The 25,829-nt window shown below is 38.6% G+C and overlaps 1 protein-coding gene across 8 annotated transcripts in view; it reads left to right on the plus strand.

Moving 5' to 3' along the window:
* Positions 1-25,829, plus strand: part of LOC108495475 (pleckstrin homology domain-containing family A member 7-like) — a 176,492-nt gene that overhangs the window by 18,792 nt on the left and 131,871 nt on the right. For all 8 annotated transcript variants that reach the window (XM_017811219.1, XM_017811228.1, XM_017811195.1 and 5 more), the window contains 2 exons: positions 6-82; positions 213-270. In XM_017811219.1, coding sequence (XP_017666708.1) covers positions 70-82; positions 213-270 — 71 coding nt within the window. In that variant the 5' untranslated portion in view covers positions 6-69. The remainder of the gene's footprint in view (positions 1-5; positions 83-212; positions 271-25,829) is intronic.

The raw sequence follows: 25,829 nt of genomic DNA on the forward strand, positions 1-25,829 counted from the left end.
CCCAGCGACCTGACCCGCACCACCACTTGGCTGCATCCTCGCACCGGGGAGCCCGTCAACTCCGGCCACATGATCCGCTCAGGTGGGTGCCCGGGGGCGGCGGGGCCCGCGAGCGGCGCCCCCTCCCTCCCTCCCTTCGGCCGGGAGGCACCGCGGGCGAAGTTCTCACCCCTCCTTTCCGCTCTCTCTCTCTTTTTCCCCGTCCCTTGCAGACCTGCCCCGCGGATGGGAGGAGGGGTTCTCGGAGGAGGGCGCCAGCTACTTCATCGAGTGAGTACCCGCTCGCAGCCCCGGGGGCGCTGGCGGCGCGGCCCCGGCCCGCCCGGGGGCTCGGCTGAGCCGCTCCCACCCCCGCACCGGCCCCGCACGTCCGCCGGGCTCGTTAACGATCAGCGGGCGAGCGGGACGTCGGAGTGCGCCGTGCCACGGGCAGAGCTGGCTGCCGGGAGCGGCGGGATGCGGGATCCCCCCGCAGCCGCGCTCTCGCGGTGCTCAGCAACAGGTTTGCTCGGAGCCGGCTCTTCACTTTTCCCTTCTTCTTTTCTTTCTTTTTTTTTTTTTTTTTTTTTTTTTTTTTTTTGTGGCGGTGTTTCCTCCCCCCTCCCCGGTATTTACAGAGCGGCGTGTGGCAGGTGGAGCGTTGCACTGCTGAGCGCCGGCCGTGGTGGAAAGTGTGGATGGTGGTTTTGTTGTTTTAAGTGGCTCGTGGCTGTGGACGCAGCCCCGGGAAGTTTTGCAAGTGAAAGGCTTCCTCCAGTGTTTCTTCCCAGAGACGGGTCTGAACAGATGAACTTGCTGTTCCAGGACTGGTGGTGGCCACCGGGTCTTTCTTGTAGCATTTCTCATTCAGAGAACAGTTAAAAGCAGAGATGTGCTGCTTATTGAGGTGCTTTTATTCTGTGGGATGGCAACGTGTTGGAGTAAAGTGGAATAATTAACAGAGCCGCTTTAAAACATTGCATATACAAGACATTTACAAATGTAAACACTGATGTAAAAGTAGAGATTTAGTCAAATCAGTACAACTCAAGGACATCCTGCATATAAAGATGTGTGTCACTTGTGATGCCACTGCATTTTTCCTTTGGAAATCTGAATGCTTGACAAATTTAATGGAACTAAGAGAGAAAGGCTCAGTGTTTTCCAGTCTATCTTATTGCTTCAGTGCAGGACTGGGATGGCCAGGCCAGGTCATTAAGTACAGCCCCCAATAACTGCAGACAGCTGTGTCATAGTTGCCTAGTTTTGAAATGCCTACAGAGCTTACCCCAAAACCTTTGACAAGCTTGAGCTTTTTAGTAAAGATAGATTTCCAAACTGTACTGTGCCAGGAATTGACTTGGAAGGAGAAATAGACTGAAGGCATCAGAAATGCCCCTCGTGATAGAATGTTTGTTAGATAAAGTTCCAGATGATCCTAATATGTCAATTTTTCACCTATAAAGGAGAAAAAAGGCATTCAGTCTCTGTTTTTCTGAGCCAGAGAATTCCTTACAGTGCTGGACTGGGCAGTTAGTTTAGCCCTCAACTAAAGGAGGTAGTAGCAAGGCATTGGAGAGCAGCTTAATACCACTTAGAGCTGCCACCCTTTATCTGTGGCTAGTGAGTTGAAAGAAAGGAATAAAAGTTCTTCTGGTCACATAGGTGGCTGACAAAACTCTAAAATAAGGTAGCTGTCCGGTCTGTAAGTGTAGTGTAAGCAGATGCTTTATCTGGGTACAGCAAGACAAACTTCTAGGTGTGGGAATACAGCTATTTGCTTTCCTGTTCTTTCCAGAAAGTTACTAGTACAGTTTAAGAACAGCTTAAATTCCTTTTCCCAGCTGCTCTATTTGGAAGAGTGCTTCTTCGTGTCTTGTGTATCAGGCAGTTAGAAAACTTTTAATTTCTGATGCATTAAATTAGAGCTGTGTGCAGTGCAATGTCATAACTTGTGCTAATAATATTTTTTTAGCTTGGGCTGGAATTGTTGCGGGAAATGAAATAGGGAATGGAGTATGTATTTTACAGGGCAGTTGGATAAACTTGACCATCTTTAGTCAAAGTTTTGTGAGGAGGCCAGCAATTTTTTGACATGAATCTGTTCAACTGTACTGCTTAAGACCAAAGATTCACCTGATACTGAATATGATATTCACCTCTTCAGCAGTGATACTTCCCCCAGCACTGCTCTAGCCTCTCTAATTTCAGCTCAGAGGCTTCCTGAGCCAAGTGAAATTTCTCATTTTTAATTCCCTGAACATATTGAGCTCTCCTTGTGCTCATATAAACATCAGCATCCTTAGAGGATGATTTCCATACCTCACAACTCTGTTCATTCCTCCTATGTTGCTTCCACGTGATGAGTTCTCAGCTTACAGAAAAGGTTACTGGTCCCTAAACGCATGATTTCACATGTTGTGGTATTGAATTCCATTTTCTGGCATTCCAGCTCACAAACCCCGTGAACTCTCCTGGATAACTACCCAGTCCTCTTTGTAATGGTGATAGTTCCAGTCTGGTGTCATCCATAGAAATTTCCTAAGTGCATTGTTACTCTTTGGCTACTAATTTATTGAAGGGTGTCAGGAGGAATATTCCAAGTAACCCCTCTCCCTTGTGATAGTTTCCAGTATTAATACAGCCCAGTATTGTAGTTTTCCAGTCTGGCCACTTACTTGAGGTATCTTACAAACCTGATTTCTGGTACAGCAATAATGAAAATATTAGGTAAAACATTGGATGTGAGCTGTCTGTGACATAGAAAAACTTAACTAATCCTGTGTCCGTTTACTTCCATGTCTATATTGCTTCTTTCTATACTGTGAACCAACTTGAAACATCATACAGTAAAACAAAGGTTTATTACCTGGTCAAGGTTAATATCAAAGCCAGATAAGCTTTTCTCCCCTTTCCACATAACCAGAGTTTGAAAATCTCCAGAACCCTCCTTCTGTTGGATAGAAGCTTTCCAAGCGAATGTGCTGTGATTTAGAATGGTTTTTTGCTGTTCTGTAGTTAGGCAGATGTCCTGTAGTCTAAGGAGTACTATTTTCCCTTTGGTTATTTACTCGAGATGCTCATCTGAAATCACATTCCCTCTTAGCCTTGTTTTGCTCAGCTAAGCAAGATGGGTTCTTTGTCCAGTCCTTTAAAAAGGGCTCTCTGTCTCTTTCATTATCCTGTAGTTTTCTCCGCACCTCTTGCAATATGAAGTCATCTTTGTTGCATTTCAGTGAGCGGAATCGTATGCTGGAGTGAGCTTTTGTGAGGCTCTCACACAACAAAAGTGCTTTTTTGGCTCTAAAAATTTCTCAGTTTTCTGCATTTTAGGTTGTTTGTGTATTTAGGGAAGACGCCCACACTGACAGCACATGTGAATGCTGCCAGTTGACTGATACGTGCAGATCTTTCTTTTCCTTTTCTGCTTTAACTTCTAAGACTGTAAGTTATATTAGGAAGCTACATTCCAGTTCTTCCCATTTGTGCACATCCATGTCTTCACGAATGATTTTGTCTGTTCCAATTATTCAAGTTTTCTTGGTAGTAGCAAACCCTGTTGGTGCAGTGCTGCCTCTTGTCCTAAAGTCACTAAATAAAAATTATGTATAAACTGATTTGTCTGGATCTCCATTTGGTAGTTTTGGTAAAACCTATTTGTCTGAAAGTATCATGGATGTTGTGTTTTCTGACTTGGAATGCTCAGTACATCTTTTCCATCTCTTTGTTTGTTTGTTTGTTGATGTTTTTGAGAAGTCTTGTGTTTGTTAGGCAGCTGCTTTATGGGAGAGTCCCTGCAGAAAGGTTGTTGCTGAGCATATGTGGAATTGAATGGAAGCTTGACAGCACTGGCTCTGGTTTGTTTCTGTGGTTGCTGGTTGCTAATGTGTTGTGGTTGGCAGACTGTCTTTAGGGAAGCAGATAGCGGCATGTAGGGCAAGTAGTGACTGATGGTAAACCAGTGCGTGTATGTGTGATAGTTCAGATTTTTGTTTCCATTTGCTTACCTTTTTCTGGTCATCCAAAAGACTTGGGGAAGTTGGAAAGCTTTGAAAGCGTGGAATGCTTTTTTATTACGTTTTTATAGCTTTCAAAGATTGATATGACTATTGATGTGAAAGGATCTGTTCTTCCAGTGTTAGATACCTAACTGGCTTGTATTTAAGTGTGTTAAAGAAGTGTAGTGCTGCTATAGTGTTGCACATCTCAAAGGTAATATTGCATTCAAATTGTAATGTAGAATCAGGAGCAGAAGAGTAGAAATCAGCACTTAAATATCTGAAGTCAGTTTTCGGTTCAACATGGCCTCTTCTTTGGATAACAGTACAAGAAATAAAACTGTGAAATTGTCATGTTCATAGTAATAGTCAGTAACTGTTTTGCAACTGTTGTTCTTTAATTCTTCTATTTATCTTGTACTCTCTGAAGGAAATATGTGTGGTACGTATTTCAAGTGTTTGGAAATAGTGAAAGAGCAAAGCACGCTAAACTGAAGTCTGCCTTTTTAACTTTGATTCTTCTGTGCCAAGCCTGTACATTCAGGTACAATGTCACTGAAAACTACACTGAAGCTCAGATTCACCCAGTGTGGGCTCTGGATGATACCCACTTAATGATTATTTAATCACAGAAGCCCAAAGGGGGAGAGACCATCTGGATTATTGAGTTCAGTCCTTTTGATTATCTGAGAAGATTGTTTTATAATCTCATTAATAAATTTAATCAACAAGTTTCTTCTGCCCTGCAGAAATTTCTATGTTCTCCACTCCTAGCAGGAGGTTGAAAACTGTTTCTTTTTAGTGGCTGCTTGTGTGGGCTGAAGCACTGTTTACTGTATGTATTCCATGACCTGCTGTAAAGACAAATTATTATTTCTTGTTCTTAATCTGTTTTCCACGGTGGTTGTTGCTGTAGAAGTTAAAAGATATTGAAGCACTTAACTGCTGTAAGGAGTAGTGATGGCCTTCGTAATGAGACCTTCAATATAGATCATGTCCTTTGGGGTTCTTGAACCCGCGCTTAGATAGAAGGTCTCATTTAATGGATAAGTAAGTGTATCAACTGACATGAAACCCACCTGTGAGGAGCTGGCCTATAAAGCACTTTAGCATTGCTGTGCATGGCCAGTTTGAGTTGTGGGAAGCTCCTGAAGTAGAATAAAAGCTGGAACCATGTGAGAACTTCACTAAAAGTGATAAGTTTATGCCATCTCTAGAAAATTTAAGCATAGTCTCTGGCAAAATGAAGGGGCTTTGTATGCTGTGGAGTGTCATGGGGAAGCTTTTAGGGAAGGAAACCTGGACTGGTTCCACAGCAATAGGTAAAAGGTCTAGTTTGGATAACTCTTGAGAGCACCATGTATGGCAACCTGAATTCTAATAACCAGCGATAACCTACAGTCAGGAGTTGCCCTTGAGGGGACTAGACTTCACCGAGGTGACTTATACGGGTGGAAAAGCAGGTATGAAATGGGGAAGTGGAAGAAAGATGCGAAAACTGGCTGTTGCGTTTAAAGGCGAGAGTTGGGAAGCTGTCCCATCCCGCAGTTCTGCAGGAGCGATCCATGGTCTTGAGCGGCCTCTACTGGCTCACTGGCAGGAGATTAGGCAGCAGGAGAAACGCTGCCAGGCTGGGGGTAAAAATGTGCTGGTTATTCTTCTTAATTTTTTTGGGATTAAGTGTTCCATTTGGGCTATGGGAAACAGAACTATTTACAGTAAAAGTAAATATTTCAGCTTTTACGAGTTTCTCTGTGTCTCTCATCCTTAATTCTCCGGCTCTGGGCTTGGTCAGGCAGCCTGTTTAATAAATTTTGTTCTCCTGGATTGTGAACAGAATTGAGCTGGTAATATTGGATCTGCTGGTTAGATACAGTAGACATGTTTCATTCCAGTTGGGGAAACGATTAAGTGTCCTTTTTTGATGACAGCTAAAATGAGAGATCACTCATTAATGAGTGAAGTAAATGCTGATAGATTTGGGCTCAGGCAGGGATTGCTGACAGTTGCAGACAGCCAAAGTACTTTGTAGTTCAGCTGCCAGAAGGCGGGAAAAGGGTACTTTCATGCTGCCTGAATTCCAGAGTGCCCTCTGGAAGAGCAGGCTTGGAACTGTGTGTAAGGGAAATGCCATGTGCGGTTTGATTCAGTGAGGTATATGAATGAAGAGGAATATTGTGTGCATTCCTTGGGGGAGGGAGAAGCATGTAAGGGGAGGTGCTGGCTTTTGTTTGCTTTTAAAGCATGGCTGCACCTTGCAAGTACTTAGCTTGTTTTGTCAGTCCATGTTTGCCTTCATTCCAAGATACACAGATGTTGGAAAACTGAATTTTGACTACCTGAGGAGGTCAGCAAGGATAACATACACTTGGGGGAGTGGTTCGCATTAATGTGAGATGCTTTTTTGAGTGCTGAACACTCCTGAAAATCAAAGTTGTCTGGGAAACAGAGGAACATTGTTTTGTTGTGCTTGGGGTTATATGGCTTCCTTGTGTTGTAGCTCAGAAACAAGGCCTTGAACTGGTTCTCCAAAGCTGCCAGCATCCACACTTTGTTTAGTACACGTTCTGGGTTTTTGAACATTAACGTGTCAGAAAAACTTCATTCATTCAGCCTCTTTCCTGAAGCAATGTCCACTTCTGCATTCATTGAATCTGTGCAGGTGAACCTATGCACATGCTTTAGGAAGGTGCATATGGTAGTGAGGGTTTCAGTATTTCTGAAAGTCTGTCTAAATTGTAAAGATTAAAAATAAATACAGTTTTACTGGGTAAGCATTGCTAGAGTCTTAAAAATAGTTTTCATAATCTTGTGTTACATTCCATACTGCTTTTACAGGTGTGCAATATGTCTATCCCATCGGATGAGGAAATAGATAATTTATTCCACACTTTTAATTTTATTTTTGTTACCCATTAGCTACCAAAAAAGAGAGAATCTCAATACTTAGGACAGCAGAATCTTGATATTATTAGTACATGTTTTGTTGGAAAAGGTTGCTTCTTCAATCTATCAGTAGTAAACTCTAGCAACTGGAGCTACTTAAAAAGGGTTACCAGTCTGAAGATGAATATTTAGAACAAGATGTTTTAGTATTTTGTAATGGAGGAAAAAAAAAGTACCTTTTTCCAGGCAGGTCTAGCAATACTGTCTAAACAATCTTAGCAAGTGTTTAAGTGAAAAGAGAAATGCTGTGAAGTACATGGGTGCAGGTTTTTCTCATGTGTTCTATACCCTGCATTTTCCCATCATTCTATTTGCTGCAGATGGATTATACTAAAATGAGTTTTTACCTCACTACTGATCAAAGTTTGCCATCATCTCAAATATTTACATTTCATTGGTACAGATTAAGTGTACTGCTTCAGTATTGTAGTGCTGCATCCCTGCAAAGACCAGCTTGAATAATGTGGTGTCACATTCATTTAATATCACATCTGATTCTACCCAGTATGAGTGTACACTCTAATTTACTGCTAAATCTAATTTGTTTTGTCTTTGCCTCCTAGATGTACTTTTTAAAATTTTTTCTTTATGACCTTGTGTTGGATAACGGTAAAAGATGACACATTTTATTTATAGTTTAATTGTCTTTTCCTGCAGCATTATTGGATAGTTTTACAAAGTCTGCTCTGAGATATTGTCTTTAGGAGCAGAAATTTTAATTTAAAAACATTTTTGTAATTAAAGATGTTAAAATCCGAGAAGAATCTGGTTAAGTGCCCAACCCTTTTCTTTTTGATTGTCTGCCATGCAGTACTTGGCAAGAATGTCACTGATTTGTCTAGACAGGTACAAAAGCTTGTTACCAATACATAGTAGGTATGTGCTTGTCTGCCTGAAGTTTTCTGTTTAAACCCGTTTTCCTTATTGCTTATCTGTACCTTTAAGGGTTTTATCTTTAGTTTAATAAAATGTACAACCAAAGCTCTTAAAATGAGATTTGGATGTATTGCTGAAACGAAGCATTTGAGTAATACTGGGTTTTATTTACAGTTCTTTGTCAAGTGAGGGCTTTTATTACATTTTTATTTACTTCCTAGAGACCAAATATCCTGATCTAAGAGCAGACTACTAAGCAGTTTGAAAATACACATTGATTTTGCAACATGCAGGTGATTTTTTCCAGGAGCTCATGTAGACTCTGATTGTAAAATATGACTAAGCAGGAAAGCTGCTGTTAATATTTTATTTCATCTGCAAAAATGTAGTTACTGCATTTTGCAAGCTGCATCTTTGTTTCAAAATGTCATAGTTTCACAGTCATCTTCAAAGTAGCAAAATGCTTGAACAGCAACTTCCACTTACCTTTCATGTTTATTTTGTTCTTTGCTTTTTGCAGTTACTTCTTTGTCCCTTTTCAGGCAGAAGAAAGACTTGTTTTGATTAACTTAGGATATAGATATTAATGTAAAGAAGAGCAATGAAAAGATAGAGGTACTGTTTGTTTTGCTTATCAAGCAGCATAAATCAGAGAACAAAAGCTAAAATAATTTTTTTGGATGGGAGTCTTTTTAAGCCAGTTTTTAGGTGTTTTAAGTGTGTGCTCTGCGGGTTAACTTCTTAGTGCCTACTTTGAATCAATGAACTGGGGCTTATTCTAACACCTCTTAATTTCAGCAAACAGTTTAAATACATCTGCAGACAGAACTGTGCTAATGGCTGTGATTCAATATATGCAATTTTCACTGGCTGGTAAAGCAGCATTAGTAATATTTTCTTTACCGTTTTCTGAAGCTCACGAGTTAAAACATTAGCTGTTTGCATGGTGAGATAAGACTGACAAAATCTAGGTGCAGGCAGTTGTTCTACAGAGGGCATGGTGGTTCAAAACCATGTTGAATATCCTGGAGTAATTTAAATTAATAAAACTCAGCTGTAAAATGGTAAAAGCCATTTTCCTTAGCTGACACTTGTCAAACACTTGATATTGATTATTACTATCTCAGAATATCAGCCTTATTTTTTATTATTTTTTTTTTATTTAAAGAGAAGAATTTGTGAACATGCAATTTTTTTAATGTAAAGTTGTTGCTTGCTTTCCCCTTAAGACAATTATATTGTCAAGTGGCTTGAGCAAATGTTTTTATTTCCTTCCTTGGAAATCATAGATTAATGCTGTTCTTTAAATGCCGCTTTTGTGCTTTGCTTTTTTAGCACAGAAATACTTGAATGCCTATTTCAGCTAGTGATAAGATTTATTCCTTCAGCACTGTGCATGTTATTACTTCCAGTCTTCAGTTTTAAATCTTTGCTTTTGCTCTTCCAGTTAGCTCTGTAGTAAGTTGAAGTTTGAGCTCATTTATATTAAAAAAAACCCCAACAATTTTGTATTTTTACTTGTCTCATGTGAAATCATATGAAATTCTTTAAATGAACAGATTACAGGTGTCCAGTTGGGCTTTGATATAATTATTTAACAGGGTGTTTAGTCCTTTCAGTTGAAATGTGAAATGATAAATCTTTAGTGGAGTGAGGTGTTAGTATCAGTATAAGAGATGCTTTTTGGTGCCACTGGCTGGCTTTTATTGTGTTACTACTAAGATGTTTGAGAAGGTGGACAGCTAAATCTCTGGATAAAGGGTCTTCCTTGAGAGTTGCATTTCCATGCCTTTGGAGAACACTGACTTGTCTAAGGAAATACTGAAACAACTAAATGATGAAAAGGAAATTGAAATTACTGAGGTTTATGACAGTGTCCTTCAACAAAGACATAAAACAACATTCACTTTTGTGACTTTCAGTATGTTTCCATGTGTGGTGTGTGATGGCTGGGCATTCAATATGTGATTGTTGGGCATGAAATCCAGGTTTTGTGTGTGCATTTTTATTGCAGTTGAAGGATTAAAAAAAAAATTGCAGGTAGAAACATAAATTGAAGTTAACATTACTAACCTGAAACATCCAGTGTCAAGGTAAAACACAGGATATTACAATACACAATTAAGGCATTCAAACATACAATACCCAGTATTTGCTGTGCGGGAGCTGCCATATTGATGCAGAGTAGTCCTTGCTTAGAGATTTACAAGTAATATGGATTTTTAAAGTCTGGTAGTTTCCCTCTTCTTTACTGAGCAGTTTGAATTGCCATGGCAATATTGCTGGTTTTGTAAGAATTTTGATCCAGAATTTTGATCTGGAGAATTTCAGGAGAAATATCTTCAAATTTTGTATGAGATTTTAATAACCCTTGTACTTGGTGCATTTCTGCACTGCAAGGAAACATCCACCCCTGTATACTGACTACAGTAAGGGATAATTTAGTTTGGAAAGGAGCTTTAAGATCGAGTCCAGCTGTTAACCCAGCACTGCCAAGTCCACCATTAAACCATGCCCCAAAGTGCCAATTAAATTAAATACCTCCAGGAATGGTGACTCAACCACTTCCCTAGGCAGCCTGTTCCAATACTTGACAACCTTCTGATGGAGTAGTTTTTCCTAATATCCAATCTAAATCTCCCCTGGCACAGCTTGTCCTGTCACTTGTTTCTGGGAGAAGATGCCAACCCCCACCTGGCTGCATCCTCCTTTCAGGTAGTTGTAGAGAGTGATAAAGCCTCCCTTGAGCCTCCTTTTCTCCAGGCTAAACACCCCCCAGCTCCCTCCACTGTTCTTCACAAGATTTGTGCAGGAGATGCTCCACCACCTTCACTGCGCTTCTTTGAATGCAGAAGGTGGCATCTCAGCTGTGACTGGAATTTTGGAAGTGTAGATAAGTAGTGAATTAAAAGCTTTTCGTTGTGGATTTTTGGATGTGTCTGTATGTGTTCAGAAATGAGAAAAGAGATGAAGCATTTTGAACTGTCAGCAGTGTGGACTTGAAAAAGCCAGAGGCAGTGTTTATGTTGGATACTATGGACTGTTTCAAATACAGTTTCTGGACCACCTCCCCCAAATCTGTGTTCTCTTTCTGCACCTTTTGCTGTATCAGCATTGCTTATAAGGAAGCTCAGAGGTTTTTATTTTTTCCATTGGTCAGATGCAGTGGTTGGTTGTGGTGCTGAAAGGGTTGTCCTTTCCCAGGTCAAACCTGTGTTTGTGGTAGCTTAGGACTGGCTGGGTGATGAGGTGTTTGGAAAGCTGCACAAAAAGACAAGCAGGCAAGGCTAAAGAAGGACATGATGGAGCTTTTTAAGTATCAGCTGTCTCTGGGGAGAATAAATTCTTAAGTGTGCAGGGAGCAGGATGTAAAATTTAGTGATGTGGGAGGGTTGGAAAACATTGGTTTAAACTAGTTGCAAATAAACCGTTAAATGGTATTGATAAATAAGATGGGCTAAAGACAGAAATGAACAAGGAAAACTGAAGTTTCTGTGTATGGGTGGTGTGATGTTTCCCTCACCAGAAAAGTAGCAGTAGGAAAAAGGGGAGCTACACGAGACCAGTTTTTTTGCAACTCATCTTTCTTGACAGGTCCAATAGAGGAAATAGTTAGCAATTTCAGGGGTGTCTCTGATTAGCAGTGTGCTGTTCTTGTGTCACTCTGGTGGGCAGACAGCAGAACCTCAAGTAAACTGTGGTCTGTGGAAGTCAGATGAAGTGTTGCCTGAAATCTTAAAAAGAAGTAGCTCAAAACTGTGTTTTTAAGTAATATGAGGAGCAAAGCCAAAGAAGAATTTCTGAATTATTGATGACCAGGACAGAGTTTTGTTTGTGTAGGAAAATTAAAAGACTTGTAAATTTATGTTTAGGCTGTCATACAGCTATTTCCTGAGTGGTTTCTATAATTTAGGATGACGTACATTGTAAATAGGCCTATTACCTTTTTTTGGTGGAGAGTAGGAGTATAGAAAAAAACATGATTTTAAAATATAATGGGCTGCTAGTGAATAATGTATCTGTTTCCTTTAAAAAGAAAATTTTAGGTTTTGTGATGAATTTTTAAGGTATCTATGATTAGAACCACGATGAAAAAATCTATTAATGTGATGAATAAACCGTGATAATTCCAAATGAGCTAATGCAGATGGAGTCAGTTTAAAAGTAACATTTGGCATCAACAATTTTGTTTTTCCCAGAGATAGATTAACTGTCTTTCCTTTCATCTCATTTTTCAGGAATTCCATTAATGAAAATAAACATGGGTTTTACCTGTTATTGGGTCTGTATAACAGTTTTTGGTGAAGCTGAATGAAGGAAATGTGCTGAAAATGCTGTTCTTGGTGAATTTCAACATTTGTAAAACACGGAGGTGAAAATATAAAATAAATTGAGCACGATTGTATGTTTGATTGATTTAGTAAAGTTCTTAAGTATTCTGTCACAGGGTTTCTTGGTTCTGCAAGAGTACAGAATTTGAGAGACCATTGACCTCTACAAATGTATTAAAAATTCTACTGTGTTACTCATTTTTGTGTTCAGTTTGGCTCAGCAGCTCTTCCGTGCCAATTAACTTGACATTCCATTTAGTTTGGCTACTGAAGTTTGTAGTGAAAATGTTAAATTGCAGTGTAGGACCTCCCTACCAGGGAGGTGAGTAGAAATATGAAAGAGGTATGAATTCAGAGAGCAATGGTCTGAGAGAAATGCCCGTATGAAGAGTTAGAGTGGAGGAGCAGCGTTAGGAAAGCCCCAATGTTCCGCTGATTTGAAGGGAGTGTGCCTCTTTCTCAGCTGCACTGTGGCTTTCTTTAGGTTGAGCTCTAGTTCAGAGGTTTAGGAAACACCTGAACCTGCCATGTGGGAATGGATTATTGTAAGAAAACTCAACTTTCTGGAAGCTTTTAACTCTTTGTGAGGTAGACAAAACAGTTTCTAACAATCAGAGAAATTACTTTTTGTGGGGGAGTAGTGTGTCAGAAGTTGGCAATATTTGAACTGCTGTCTTCATGAACAAAGTTACTTCTGTTTATGAACTATACCCTGCTTAACCATTTAAGTACTTTTGCATACTTTTAAAAGTGTTCTGAATTTGATATATGAAATATTTCAGTGGATATTTCATGCTCCACCAGTGTTTCCAGAAATGGAATTGTTTGGTAATCTGGAGAAGAGGTCACAAAGTAACTTAAATTGTTTCGGTTAATAAATACACGGTTCCCACTTACATGTCACTTCCGAAGTGAGCTATAATGAAATGTCTATTATTTGGTTGTAGTAAAAATGGATTTTAAAACAAATTTTATAATTTTTTTTTTGCCTACTTCAGATAACTTTAAGTAGTAAATTGTGATTTCCCTTTCTCTTTTCAAGCTGGTTTTAATCTAGACCCGTGTAAATTTGTTCTCCCCTTCCTAGTGGGTCATAAATTTCAAAAAGAAAAAGTGGTTTAAGTGCATCCAGGTAGGTTTTCTTCACTTCTGACCTAGTTGTTGACTGAATTACCTGAATAACAGAAGGAAATATTTTCTCTGTGCCTGCCCAGAAACTAAAGCATTAAACAAACTTTTGAAAGAAGTTTAGAGGTACGTGAATTACATTATCACCCTATGTTATGGGCAAATTAAATTAATGAGGTTGGTGTTAAAGTGTGGAATTTCCGATATGATAGGAAGGGTTTGTGGGGTGGTGTGTTGAAATAATCATGTATGCATGCATTGTGAAAAGCTCTTGAAATGGTCTTGTATCAAGGTCTTAAAAGCAAGCCTTGACACTTAATCTGTTATTAGGAAAAAAACCACACACAACTCCCTGGCATTTTAAATGCTGTATGTAAAAAAAAAAAAAGGGGGATTTTTTTTCTTTTGTCATTCCATCTAAGGTAATGATTGCTTTTATAAAAGCTTCCATTTTGTAAGAAAGTTGCAGAGCTCTAATCTTGGAAAATTTTGACAGTGAAGTTATTCTGTCTACCTGATCAGTTTGTGTCAAAATGTGTTTATGTTAAAATATATTTATGTTAAAATACATTTATAATGATGTAGCTTCTCTCCTTTCCCTGCAAGAAGTGTTTTTGAAGGTCAAGCAGGTCAAAGATTGTGTAGTAGAAGCTTTTTTGCATCTCATGCTGGATAAATAAATCTTCTGAGAAGTGAGCACTTGTCATCTTCATAAAACAACATGATAAATATTCTACTTATTAAGATAAATAGCTTTGAGGAAATATTTCTGTACTGGGTATTTTCCTTGATGCTAGGAAAAAAAAGTTCTATCTCTTTCAAAAGTTTTGGAAAAATGGTGGGAGCAGTTCTGCCATAAGTCTTTCATGGAATTTATGCTGTTTGAGCTGTTAAAAGGTCAGTCAGAGATTTACGGTAAACTTTTAGCTTGTACATGTTTTTATGTCCATTTCCTTCATTTTGAAAGTGTGGACTTCTACCATTGATTGGGGTAAAGACTCTTTTCACTAACTCCATTTTCGAGTAGACTATGGTAACTCTAGTAGCGCAATTTTTAATGTTTTTATTTTTTTATTTTTTAAAGTGGCTAATCATGAGGAGGGGTACTTGTCAAAAGGTCCAACGTTTAGAGGAATAAGTTTGTACTTAATTTGAAATGCCACAGGAGAGGAATGTCCTTCAAAGCTTTCTAGCTCTTAGGTTGATAGTCCCCTCCCCACTCCCTCCACAGTTTCTCCAGGGCATGAAAATCGGGTTTCTGTTTAGGTATCACTTCTCTGGAAATAAACTTTAAAAAGACTGTAAGAATAACAGTTTTTAGTGATGTTCTGTTTTGGACAGCAGTGATTTGAGTGCTTGGAAGAAAGGCAGACCAGCCCACTCAAATGGGCTGCTGCTTGGTATGTGCTTAATAATAAGGTGGATTTTTTTGGTTTAGGCTTCTTATATTGCCTGCTAAAGAAACTTACCTTAAGTGTCACAGCTGCCTTTTTAAAGTTGACTCATATAAGGATGTCCTGTAAAATACGTTGAATTAACTGCTTAGAGTAGTTGCAAATAGCTAAACATTTGTCAGCTGAATACTTGCCTTCTCCTCACAATTGGTACTGTAGATACTGTAACTGATGGGAATGTGCTCCTAGTTTCAAGAAAAGTGAGATACTTGTGACCTGTGTAATCCATACCGCTTGTTTAAACATTCCTGCATTAAGTGAGGTTCCAAGTGAGAGACCTTCTTAGCATTCAACTGCTCTAGGATTATGAGGAATTATTTCCTGTTGGGATTGGGAAATCTCTGCCTGAATGGGTAGGCTGATGCTCTGGAGAGGAGACTTTCTGAGTCAAAATGGGTGGATACAGAGATTGAGAATTTCATTCCAGGGTCAGAAGACAGAGACACTAAGGGAGCTGCAGAAATCCTGGGACAGCACTCAGGTTAGTGATCTGGGCTAAATTATGCAGAGAATGAATTTTTGTTCCTATATACCTGAGGAGGGCTGGTTGAAGAGCCTTGCAAGGCTGTGTGCTACTCATAGGAAACCTACCTCTTCCAGTCTTAGGTGTGGCTTAACAACTAGTCTGAGGTAATGAGAACACTGTGGTTTCTTTTTCTCTCCTTCCCCAACCCAACTCCTTTTATATGGGTGTGTACACACACGCATCTATTTCTTGTATTCTACAGGCACTGGAGGAGAACTACATACAAGGGTGTGGGAGACTGCAGCTCTTAATAGCTTGGGATCTTGACCAGATAACTGGTCTGTTGAGCTTCATATGGCCTGGTTTTACTCAGTGGCTGATAGTTAACTTCTAGGTAGCAAGACCAGGGTATAGAAAATAGACACAAGCTAGGATGACTCTGGAAGGAAATACTGATTTATTGGTTTCCAAAAGCATGAAAATATTGGTTGTACTTAAACAGAAAAGGGCTGTTGGACTGTTACGACTGGAAGAATGCAGCTTGATGACTCTTGATTTTCTGCTCATTTCTTTACTGGAAATGCTGAGTGAGGAAAATGATCAGAAATATCTCAGATTCTACTGCTTTCCCTTTTGTCGTGTTGGGTTGATGAACTCTCTCACCATAATCCTGTGTGGTTTCTGAACTGCCTGAGTAGCTTTGGAGCACGGCTAACAGGGCTTTGTCCCGAGGAATCCGCCCTTATGTTCAGTGTCAGCGATGTGTGTGTTTCCATGACCATTGCATGAGGGGTTCTGTCATCTGGGGGGCCCAGCCCACTACAAATACAGTGTGTGTATGTGACTCTTCATGGGAAGACTTGCATCTCAGCTACATACAAACCAAGTTTTGAGAAAAAGCTCAGTGACTCTTGTCCAAAAGTTTTGTTTTTTTTTTTCTTTTTAGGTTGACATCTGTGCTCTTACAGATGAAATGACATAGTGATTTCACTGAGGATTAAATAGTAACTTTAATTTAGAAGACATTGTTTTTATAACAAATGTTGAAAAGTATATAAAAAAATTTTCTTGAAACTTGGAACTTGAATTGAATACTTTGAAAATGTCGTATGTATAAACCAAACAAGGACGGCTTATGTCTGAAAAGAGAAAGTTTCAGATACTCAAATAATTAAAATGTATTGTTATATTCTAAGGTTGTCTTAATATTTCAACTGAAATTTTGTGCTTGATTGAGGGTTTATAGTAGATTGTGAAAGTGCTGTGGGGTTTTCTTTTTTCCTTGTTTTTTTATTATTTCACTGAAGTAAAAATATTTGTTGAGTATTTTCCTGATTGACTGAAATCTGCTTTTTTCCTCTCAAACTTAACACTTTCAACCTTGGATGTTCTCTCCCACTGCTCAGCGCTGCGGATGCTGCTGCCAGCTCTGTCCAAGTGCTTGGAATGAGCTGGCAGCAGTGAACATGACCTTGCTCTGGGCTGCTGCAGATGAGCTGGCAGCTGGAATATGGTACTCCTGTGCTTACAAACAAGTGCTTCCTACTTGGGCTGTCTTTTGTAAAAGCAGAGTAACACCTTTCACATCAGACTGTTTGCAGAGGAGCAGGATGAAGAACTCAAGCTGACAGGGATTGTCCTTAGGAATAATCTGTCAGGCTGCCAAAATGCAACCAAAAGACTGATGTGTTTAAAGAATGTGTTCTTAACTGTGCTGTGTTGTAGACACGGAGATAGGAGATGCCCTCCTTCCTCACTGGACATCAGGACTTTAGTGCTTGTGGAGGTTTGACTTCAGTTTAAAGTGTTTTTTTTTTTTTTCTTGTTTTTTTTTTTTTTTTTTTGTTGCTGATGTGCTGCTTTTTTGTTGTTTTTTTGGCCTGCTGAGTACTAAGCAGCAGCAATAATACCTGCTGCTGCTGCTGCTTTCAAATAAGGGAATAGAAACTGTCATGGCCACATTTCTGTTAACAGAAAATTTGTAGTGTGCTTGCTTTGCTCCATGGGAGAAAAATCTGTTGATTGTAGTTGTCTATTGATTGTTCCTCTCACGCTCTGAGAATTAGTAGTCTGTGGGGATGAGAGTGAGGCAACCTTGCAAGTTGTTGCCTGTTGTTGGAGATGTCAAATTTTTTTTTACACATATTCTTTCATAAAAAGATTTCAATCAGCACAAAGACTCCCCTTTCAGGAATCTGCTCTGTTAGCAGAGCAGCTTTCCCCAGGAATTGGATTATGCTTAGATTTATAGGAGGGTCAGATGTTCCCACTACTTACACTAACAGTCAAAAAAAAATAAAATGAAGGAACCACATAGAGAAACTGGTTTCAAGCATTCATTCATTCAAACTCTGAATGATATCTACAGTTTTAGTTTGTTTTATTATGTGCTTTCCTTATCTCGTTTTAGTTTCAAAACAAGCCCTGAGTCATACATTCTTGTTCTAAAATTTAAGTTGAAGACTTGAGGGCAGGCTCTGCAGGGTTCTGCTGTGCCACAAGAGGGCATTTTTGATGCCAACTCTGCAACTATTAAGGAATAAATCTACTTTTAAATGTCTCACTTTGGATGAATTTGTCTTGAAAAGCAGAATTGAAATGATGCACCTTTTCTCCAAGGGCCTTACTTTCAATAACTACAAAAGAGCAGTTTCAGATCTTTGTTTTCCCAATTAACATGGAATTGTTGAATGATTTTTGTAATTGCAGAAAGCCTGAGAATTCAAAGTAGGATTGTGGTGCATTTGGAATTTTGTGTCTGGTGAAGTTTATTTAAATAATCTGCTTAGCATTGATTACCAGGAATTAAGTTGGACATTGAAGTAAATAACGGTGCTAGAACTGTTTTTCTTTAGGACCAGCAACTTTAAATAATGTGGTTTGGTGTGGGAAATTGTGTCATAAGAACAGTGTATCCTTTTCTTCTGCTTACATGTAATACAAGACTAATAAAAATAGAGGAAATGTACTATAAATACAGCAACATATAGTACTTTAAATAATGCAGGATATCATCATGCTAACATTTTACAGAGTTTACGTTTTGTCTCTGGAGATCAGTAATATTTTAAGTGGGAGAAAAAAAAAGTTTGACTTGCCGCTTAATTCAGAGATGCCCAATCTTTTTGGTGGTACAAGCCACTGCTTTGTTCAGTAAGCCCTAGAAGACCTGGGCCTGTTGCTTCCTACTTGTGCATGAGGGTGTCTGCATGGGATTGCTTCATCCTGTGCCTGTGACATGCGTGTGCCTGTTGCCTGTCAGTGCACATCCTCTTAACAACACGGAGGCGTCCGCGGCGTGTGCTCCTCTGAGGTGAGAGGGTACGTTCACTTGTTTATCTTGATTCCCAAACCTATCATGTGATAAGGGGGCTCTTTACTCATAGGAGAGGGTTGCAGGAGCAGAATGCCAGAAGAGTTTATCCAAGTTGAAATACATCTGTTTCTGAGCGTTCCTCAGGAAATATGGCTGCAAGGAAGAGCAATATAAGCCAGATGAATTGTTCTGGCAGGTTTAGTTTGTTATGCCAGCTCAACTAATCTTCAGGGGCTTTCCGATCTCACTGAACAAAAACACAGTTGTGGTAGGATTGTTTGTTTTTTGAAATGTGGCGGTTTAAGCCGTGCAAACCATCGCTCATGCTCTCATGTTGGTGGGCTACACTTGGGATGAAGACATTAGCAAATACTAGAGAAACAGCATTGAGAATTTGGAAAGTTGACACAAAAATTGTGACTGTGGCAAAAATTGGCTGGATTGTTTTAATGTGATTTTTGTGCCGCCAAGTTCACATTTAGAATAAAAAAATAACTTATTTCTTTAATAACCAACCTGTGCATTATTAAATTCAAAGATAATATCAGATCTCTGTCCATAAAAGCTGGAGTTAGGGAAACACCTTTAGCTTTATTTACTTCAGTCATTTGGCATTTTTTGCTTCAATTCATAAATCATATTTGTACTGGAATTGTGCCCTCAAAAGTTAGCAGTGTGCTCTGCATCAGGAAAACAGAAAGCTGTGCTTTTGTCATTTGAATCTGCAGCATCTCTGAATCATTATTTAAAGAATGTCTGAAGCCTTCTGAATGTGGAGGGGTATGTTGGCACCAATAATTTCTATACATCAGTTAAATAATGTGGGTGCTTATTTTTAGTAATGCTATCCAGTTAGATTTGGCATGGCTCCTTATGAAAACCATTAATTCTTCTGCTGATGCAGTTTTCTATGGGGAATTTTTTTTTTAATTGTGCTGTATATTTTTCCTGAAATTTGTGTGCTTTTCTATACGATGTGCCTATTTTTGTGGCTTGCTGGCCAATAATTGAGTTACTCCATTGCTTGGTTTGGCTTTATTTGTTTGTTTGTTTGTTTTTTTCTTCTTTAAAGGGAAATCTACTTTATTGGCTTTAAAAAAGAAGTTTGAGAAAGCTCCCTTGTAATGCAGGTGCTTTGAAAGAGAAAGTGGCATACTAAATATATGCTGACAGAGAGGATAACCTTAACATTGTATTTTTTTAAAAAAACCCCTTGGTTCTGTAGTGCTCCTGTGTCTTCTAACAATTTGCTTTGGAGGCTGTTACAGAATTTGAATCATTTTGCAATGAGAAGGGGCATGTGCTGGTAACTCCTATTGTTTACTCTTAAGGAACAGTTTTTCAGTCATTAGAAAGGGTTTATTAACACTAGGATGGCAATTAAAAACTTTCAACGTATGTCTATTTTTAAACCTTTTTAGTGTGTTTTTGTGTTGAAATGCAAAAATAACTAGTTCCAAACTAAAGGTCTGTTCTTTTCACAGTGTTAAGGGTGACAATGGAAAATGTAGACAGCTGCTGGAGATTTGGGTTTATGTGTGCTTTTAGAGAGATTCTGTTGAATGAATAAAGGCTAATAAAGCGTTTGCAGTCTGGCTAGCCCTGCTTGGATTCTTAAAGCGTGCTCATTCAAGAAGTACTGGCATAATTGACACCAAGTAATTACTGTTTTGAAAGTCTTAATTGGGGCTTGGCATGGATTACTCATGGAATCTCTGTTGTTTTCCTCTATAAATTTTGCTATAAATTGGTGTTGAACTGCGGGGAAAAACTGGTAGAAGTCCAAAGATAGACACCTATGCAGCAGATGTACTTGCCTGCAGATACATACATAGTTTGAAACTCATAGATACTGCCAATAAAACACTTTACAAAACTTCTTGTCTTCTAATCTAGAGTCTAGGAAGTATGACAAGTTGTGCTTGCTGTATTTAAAAACAAACATACCCTCCCCTCTTCCCACACATGCACGTGTAGAAATGACAGGACTTAACATTTGCATCAACCTAGAACTGCAGAACTTGTGTTCATACTCGTGAGGTAAAAATCGTACTGCATTTGTGGAAAATCAGCATTAAATGTCTTGTCAGAAGCAATGCTTTGGATGGTAAGGTTTAACAAAGATGCCTGCAAGTATAGTAAAGATTTCTAGTGGAGACCTATCCAACAAAACGAACAATAGATTCCAAGCAAGTTCCATTAAAACGTCATTGTTACTTCAAGTAGGCAAAGCTCTTGGATAGTGCGATAAAGGGCCTGTTGTAGTGTAAAATATTTGCAGTCAGCCTTGTTTAGAAAAGATAACAATTGCTTTTGTTCATACATGTAATGTAAATGGCAGTTTTCAACTTTTTAGTAAATTCTGGTGCCTTCAGAAAGGCTTTGGAAAATAGTAGCTTCAGCTGAGATGATTGGTTATTGCATGGATTATATTGTATAGGCTGGATATTTTTCATAATAGTTTTCTAATTATACACCACAACTTTTTTTGAATAAAACTTGTTTTAAATGTTTCAAATAATTAATACTTTCTGTGTTTTTGAACCATTAGAAGAACAGTGTTCATGTGCTGCCCAAGAAGTTTTTGCTTTTTGCAGTTCATAACAAGAGGGAAAGAATTAGCGGAGGGAAGTGTACAGAATGTGAGTGACTGTATATAGGTAGTGTTGGACATGAGCTTTTCCAAGAAAATTATTAGGAGATAACTTGGCTGCATACTGGTCTGTAAATGAGGAAACATTAGTCCCCACTTCTGTGATTACTGTATTACTTGGTGTGGAAAAAATACAGTAGTGATCAAAACAAATAATATATCATTACAGGATATAACTAGAGCATGTCTGCTTTGTGGTTTAAAGCCAGGGCCAAATCCTGGGAATGTTAATTTGGCCACGATGCACATGTGCATACTTGCAGTGCCTTTGAATATGTCACGTGCTGCCATTCTGTTGTTTGGTGTAGAGAATACAGTACCTCACCATAGGCATTGTACTTTTGTAAAATCCTCTGTGTGTGACATTCCAGAGATTTGAAAAGGAGAAAGAAAGGGAGAACAGTTTTCTTTAACTTGGAGAAAATACCCGTTTGACTGGCACTAAGTACCTGTGTGTGTAGTCCTTACATATATGAATGGCTTGCAATTTCTTTGCTTAAAGTAATAGAACAAACCCAGAACAATTAATAACACCATATATATCAAAGCTTTGGTTCTTTATAAGGTCTCTCCTACAAATATTTGATAAATAGGAGAATAATGCAGTTATTAAAACCAATAAAAGTTTTTTTTCCTATTACTTAGTGCATGTATTTGGTTGCTTTCTACTTCATCTCTGCATTATTTATTATAATTGGCATAAAATCAGGTGTCTGTACTGTCTGTATGCTGTTACTGCCTATACACTGTTACAGGTGTGGGCAGACACATTTACTGGCCTGTTTGACTCATGGTTATTATGTGAGGGGGAATCTTGAAATATAACAGATGATGCCTGGCTTGGTTAGTGAATGTAAAGGTTATTTGGTGATCATTCAGCTGGTGACCTTGAGAGTGCCTTTTTAGAAAATGAAATTTCTTTAGCAGGTAATGTTCAACCTTGTCATCCATTTTGAGACATTTGTTTAGGCCTTTAGTTCTTAAGCTAAATCATAAAATTAGGTAACAGACTGGGTGTTCACAATTTTGAATCTTACTAGAGCAGGGCTTCTGTCAATACTTAAAAAAGGCCAAATTTGTATAGTTAAACTGCTTAAAGTCGGAAAATTGCTGTTTATTTCTGAAGACACTAACACCCATATGTGTTTTGTGGGTATTTAAATTCTAGTGTAAAACTTTGTAGAAATAAGTGCGTTTAATTTTATGTGGAAGATTTAGGTAAACCATCTTGCTATGGTTTAGATTAGTACAACTTGTGGTGTACTCATGTGCATGTTTGTCCTGTCTTACCTCTTTTAAAGTCATTGTAGTGTGCTTGCTGCTTGATGAGGATATGCTAGGTCTGTGTAATTGTTACAGTAGCTGAGGTTTTGTGTGACCATAAATTCAGTTGCGTCATGTGAGTACAATTAACTCTCATTATGTGTGCCTCATAAGTTCCATTCAGTTATCTGAGTTGTAATCAGCTGAAAAAGTAGTGGAGATACTGTACTCATCAGCCACGCAGAAGAAATGTGGGAATGTGTAAACAGCAGTGGGATTTGTGTTGGGAAGTGCTGGACCTCAGGGGCCAGCATCAAGTAGCCTTTCAGGACAAGAAAGCCGAGAATCCAGCAAGGACGGGAAAGGTATCAGTAAGTCAGAACGGTATTGGCTGAGACTGCACAAGGAAGGAAAGATACAGGAGAATGTTACCATGTGAAGGAGTAGTTTTATGTAGTAGTTTTATGGCATTTTTTCCTATTAATTCTATAACTGTGGATGTCCCCACTGCTCTGCTAAAATGATTGCCGAAGTGCTTATCGTTAACTAAAAGTCAAAGCTGGCAGTTTGAGAACCTCATGTGTTTCTTGTAGCCAAGGTCCTAAATTTCAGACTACACTTTTGAGGTCCCACGACCCTTCCCTCCAGTGAGTCCTCTTTGCATATGATGTTTTGCCAGAATGTGCATCATCCATCCTGATGGGTTTTCTACCAAGTACTCATAAATAGTGAGTATTAGCAAATGTATATAAAGATAGGAGACAAAAACTGTGTGGGAAATAGAGTAAAACTTTGAAGATCTAAGTGTTAGTTGCACACTAATAAGTTAGCATACTTAGAAGATTTGCTGGATTAAACACTTTATTCTGTCATCTTTAAATCTCATGCCTTGACTTTTCCCAGAAACTTTCTGTTCTCTGAGGTAAATCCACAGTATCTGTCTTTATCATTTCCTTTTACATGAGCTTTTAACAATAGCCTTCAAGTCAGCTGCATGTGCTGACAGTTGCGAGAAGTATTCATAAGTGAAATTTTAATGGGTGGAAAATAAGGAATGCTAAAGAATGGGTCACTCAAATGAGTCTGCAGGGAAAGCTAAATGTCTTGAAAATTAATGTAGTTACAATCTCATAAAACCCAGGCTTGTTACAGATTCATTTTTGTATGCTGTTACATTCTTGACATGCATTTCTTCTGTCCTGCAGTTCAACTTTTTGTCAAGTGTGTTAGGGAGTATATTATAACTGTGAAAGCTTGGCTGTCTGAGTTCTGCATTTTAAAACAGGATATTTTGATAAAGGAAACGTAATTTCTGTCTGTATAGAAAATATCGTACTGTAAAATAGGCAGACTTTTTGATAAAGAGTTAAGCTTTCAGGCTGTGTAGGTATTGTGGAAAAGCCTGTGGTTGCCAGTATTTGGTTCTGGATTTTTATGAAGGTCTGCAGTAAGCAGAGAAATGGACAGAAAGGTCAGAAAGGAAACTGTCTTAAAACCAGTATTTTTCTGTTTCTAACTAAGCTTTGGGCAGTTTTCATTCAGGCTTGTTATATTTTTGTATGCATCAGTTTGTTGGAAAAATAAAGTGGAAGTGGGAGGTTTATATGATAAGATTTATTTATAAGGCAGTGTTTGTTATTCTCTGTTTGATTCTTGTTGATTTCCCCCCCCTGTTATTCTCTGTTTCTGGTTGGTTTATTCCCCCATCTCACTACCTTCAGGTTCCTTTTCTCACTTTCACCGTGAAATATTTCGATTAGTAGTGTTTTAAACAATGTAATTTCCAAACTAGTTACATTTAGTCATCTTTGCCTTCAGTGTGATGACTGAATGTTGTGGTTTGCTTGTGGGTTTGTTTTTTTTTTTTTAATAAACTTTGAATTATCTCCTTTAAATACTTTAGGTGACTTTGTTTCAGTTAGAATCAAATGGTCAAATTATAATTCAGTGTACTCTCACCAGGTGTATGTGGAAGTTACACAATTGGCAATGCCTTCCTTTTTAAAATCCTTTCCAAACTGGAGTCCTGCTGTATATGACTTCTGTACTCCCTGCTGATCTAGCACAATCTGTAGTTCTACCTTAGAAAATGGATGAATGCTCCTTGCCTAGACTTTCTTGTGATACCAATTTAACCATTTAAATGTATTTTCAGTTTTGGCATAAAGTCGTTCTAATGGTGTCCAGTTCCTTTATGTTCTTGGATATTTCTAATATAATCTTATCTGAAAGCTATAATCTGAAAGTTATTTTCTTTAGTATCTCTGTGTTCCTATTTTTCCCTGGCACAGTTGCAAAAAATGCTTCCATAGCACTTGCTAAAAAGCATTTAAAAAAAAATATATATTCAACCAAGAATCTCCAAAGAACTGGCTGATGTCATTGCAAAGCCCCTCTTAATTTTTGAGTGGTCTCGGGAATCTAGAAAGGTCCCAGCTGATTGGAAGCTGGAGAACATTGTCCCAGTTTTCAAGAGGGGCAAGAAGGAGGACTCGGGAAACTACAGGTCTGTCAATCTCACTTCAATGCCTCGTAAAGTTATGGAGAAGATTATTCTGGGAGGTATTGAAAAACACCTGAAAGACAATGCAGTCATTGGTAATAGCCAGCACAGCTTCATGAGAGGAAAGTCCTGCTTATCCAACCTGATTTCCTTTTATCACTAAGTAACCTGTCTAGTTGACCTAGGAAAGCCAATCGATGTAATCCTTTTGAACTTAAGCACAGCTTTTGATATGTCTCACACAGTATCCTTCTATGTCCAGCACACAGCTGGACAACCATGTTATATGATGGGTGAGCAACTGGCTCACAGGTCGGGCACAAAGAGTTTTAGTGATGGGGGTGACATCAGGCTGGTGACAGGACATTTGGTACAGAACTAGAAAAGTCACACACCTGTGTAAAGAACTTTTCTTAAATGCTTTCAGTAAAGATCCTGAAATTAATACCTACCTGTCAACTGCTGTCCTTGTTGATTTGGGTCCAGAGAGGAGAGCTTTGTCCTTTTGCTAGGTAGTGGTTCCAACTACTAGTCTGGGATTGATGGAATAACAAGTATTTATAAAAGAAACAGTAATGCTATCTTTTTTAAAATTCACGTTGTTATTTCAGTGGATAGTTGCTTCTGTGTTGTAACATTTCATAGGTTTTTCTTATTTAGTTGAGATACTCTCTGGGATTAATCAAAGTTTTGATTTTAAATAGAGTCTGAGCACAGATTCAGATATCTTGCCATTTTTCAATGTTCAGTTTGCCTCTCAGATGTTTTCTGCCTGCATACAATTAAGCTGTTCAACAAAGACTCTGGTTTTGTTTCTCATTTGTGACAATAGCTGTTGTGAGCTTTCAAATTCCAAACAGCTAACAAAATACTGTCAGCAGGAGTATCCAAGTGAAAGACAAAGAACTAGAGTCGT

The sequence above is a fragment of the Lepidothrix coronata genome, unplaced genomic scaffold (genome assembly GCF_001604755.1).
Source record: "Lepidothrix coronata isolate B3197 unplaced genomic scaffold, Lepidothrix_coronata-1.0 Scaffold1, whole genome shotgun sequence".
Taxonomy (NCBI): domain Eukaryota; kingdom Metazoa; phylum Chordata; class Aves; order Passeriformes; family Pipridae; genus Lepidothrix; species Lepidothrix coronata.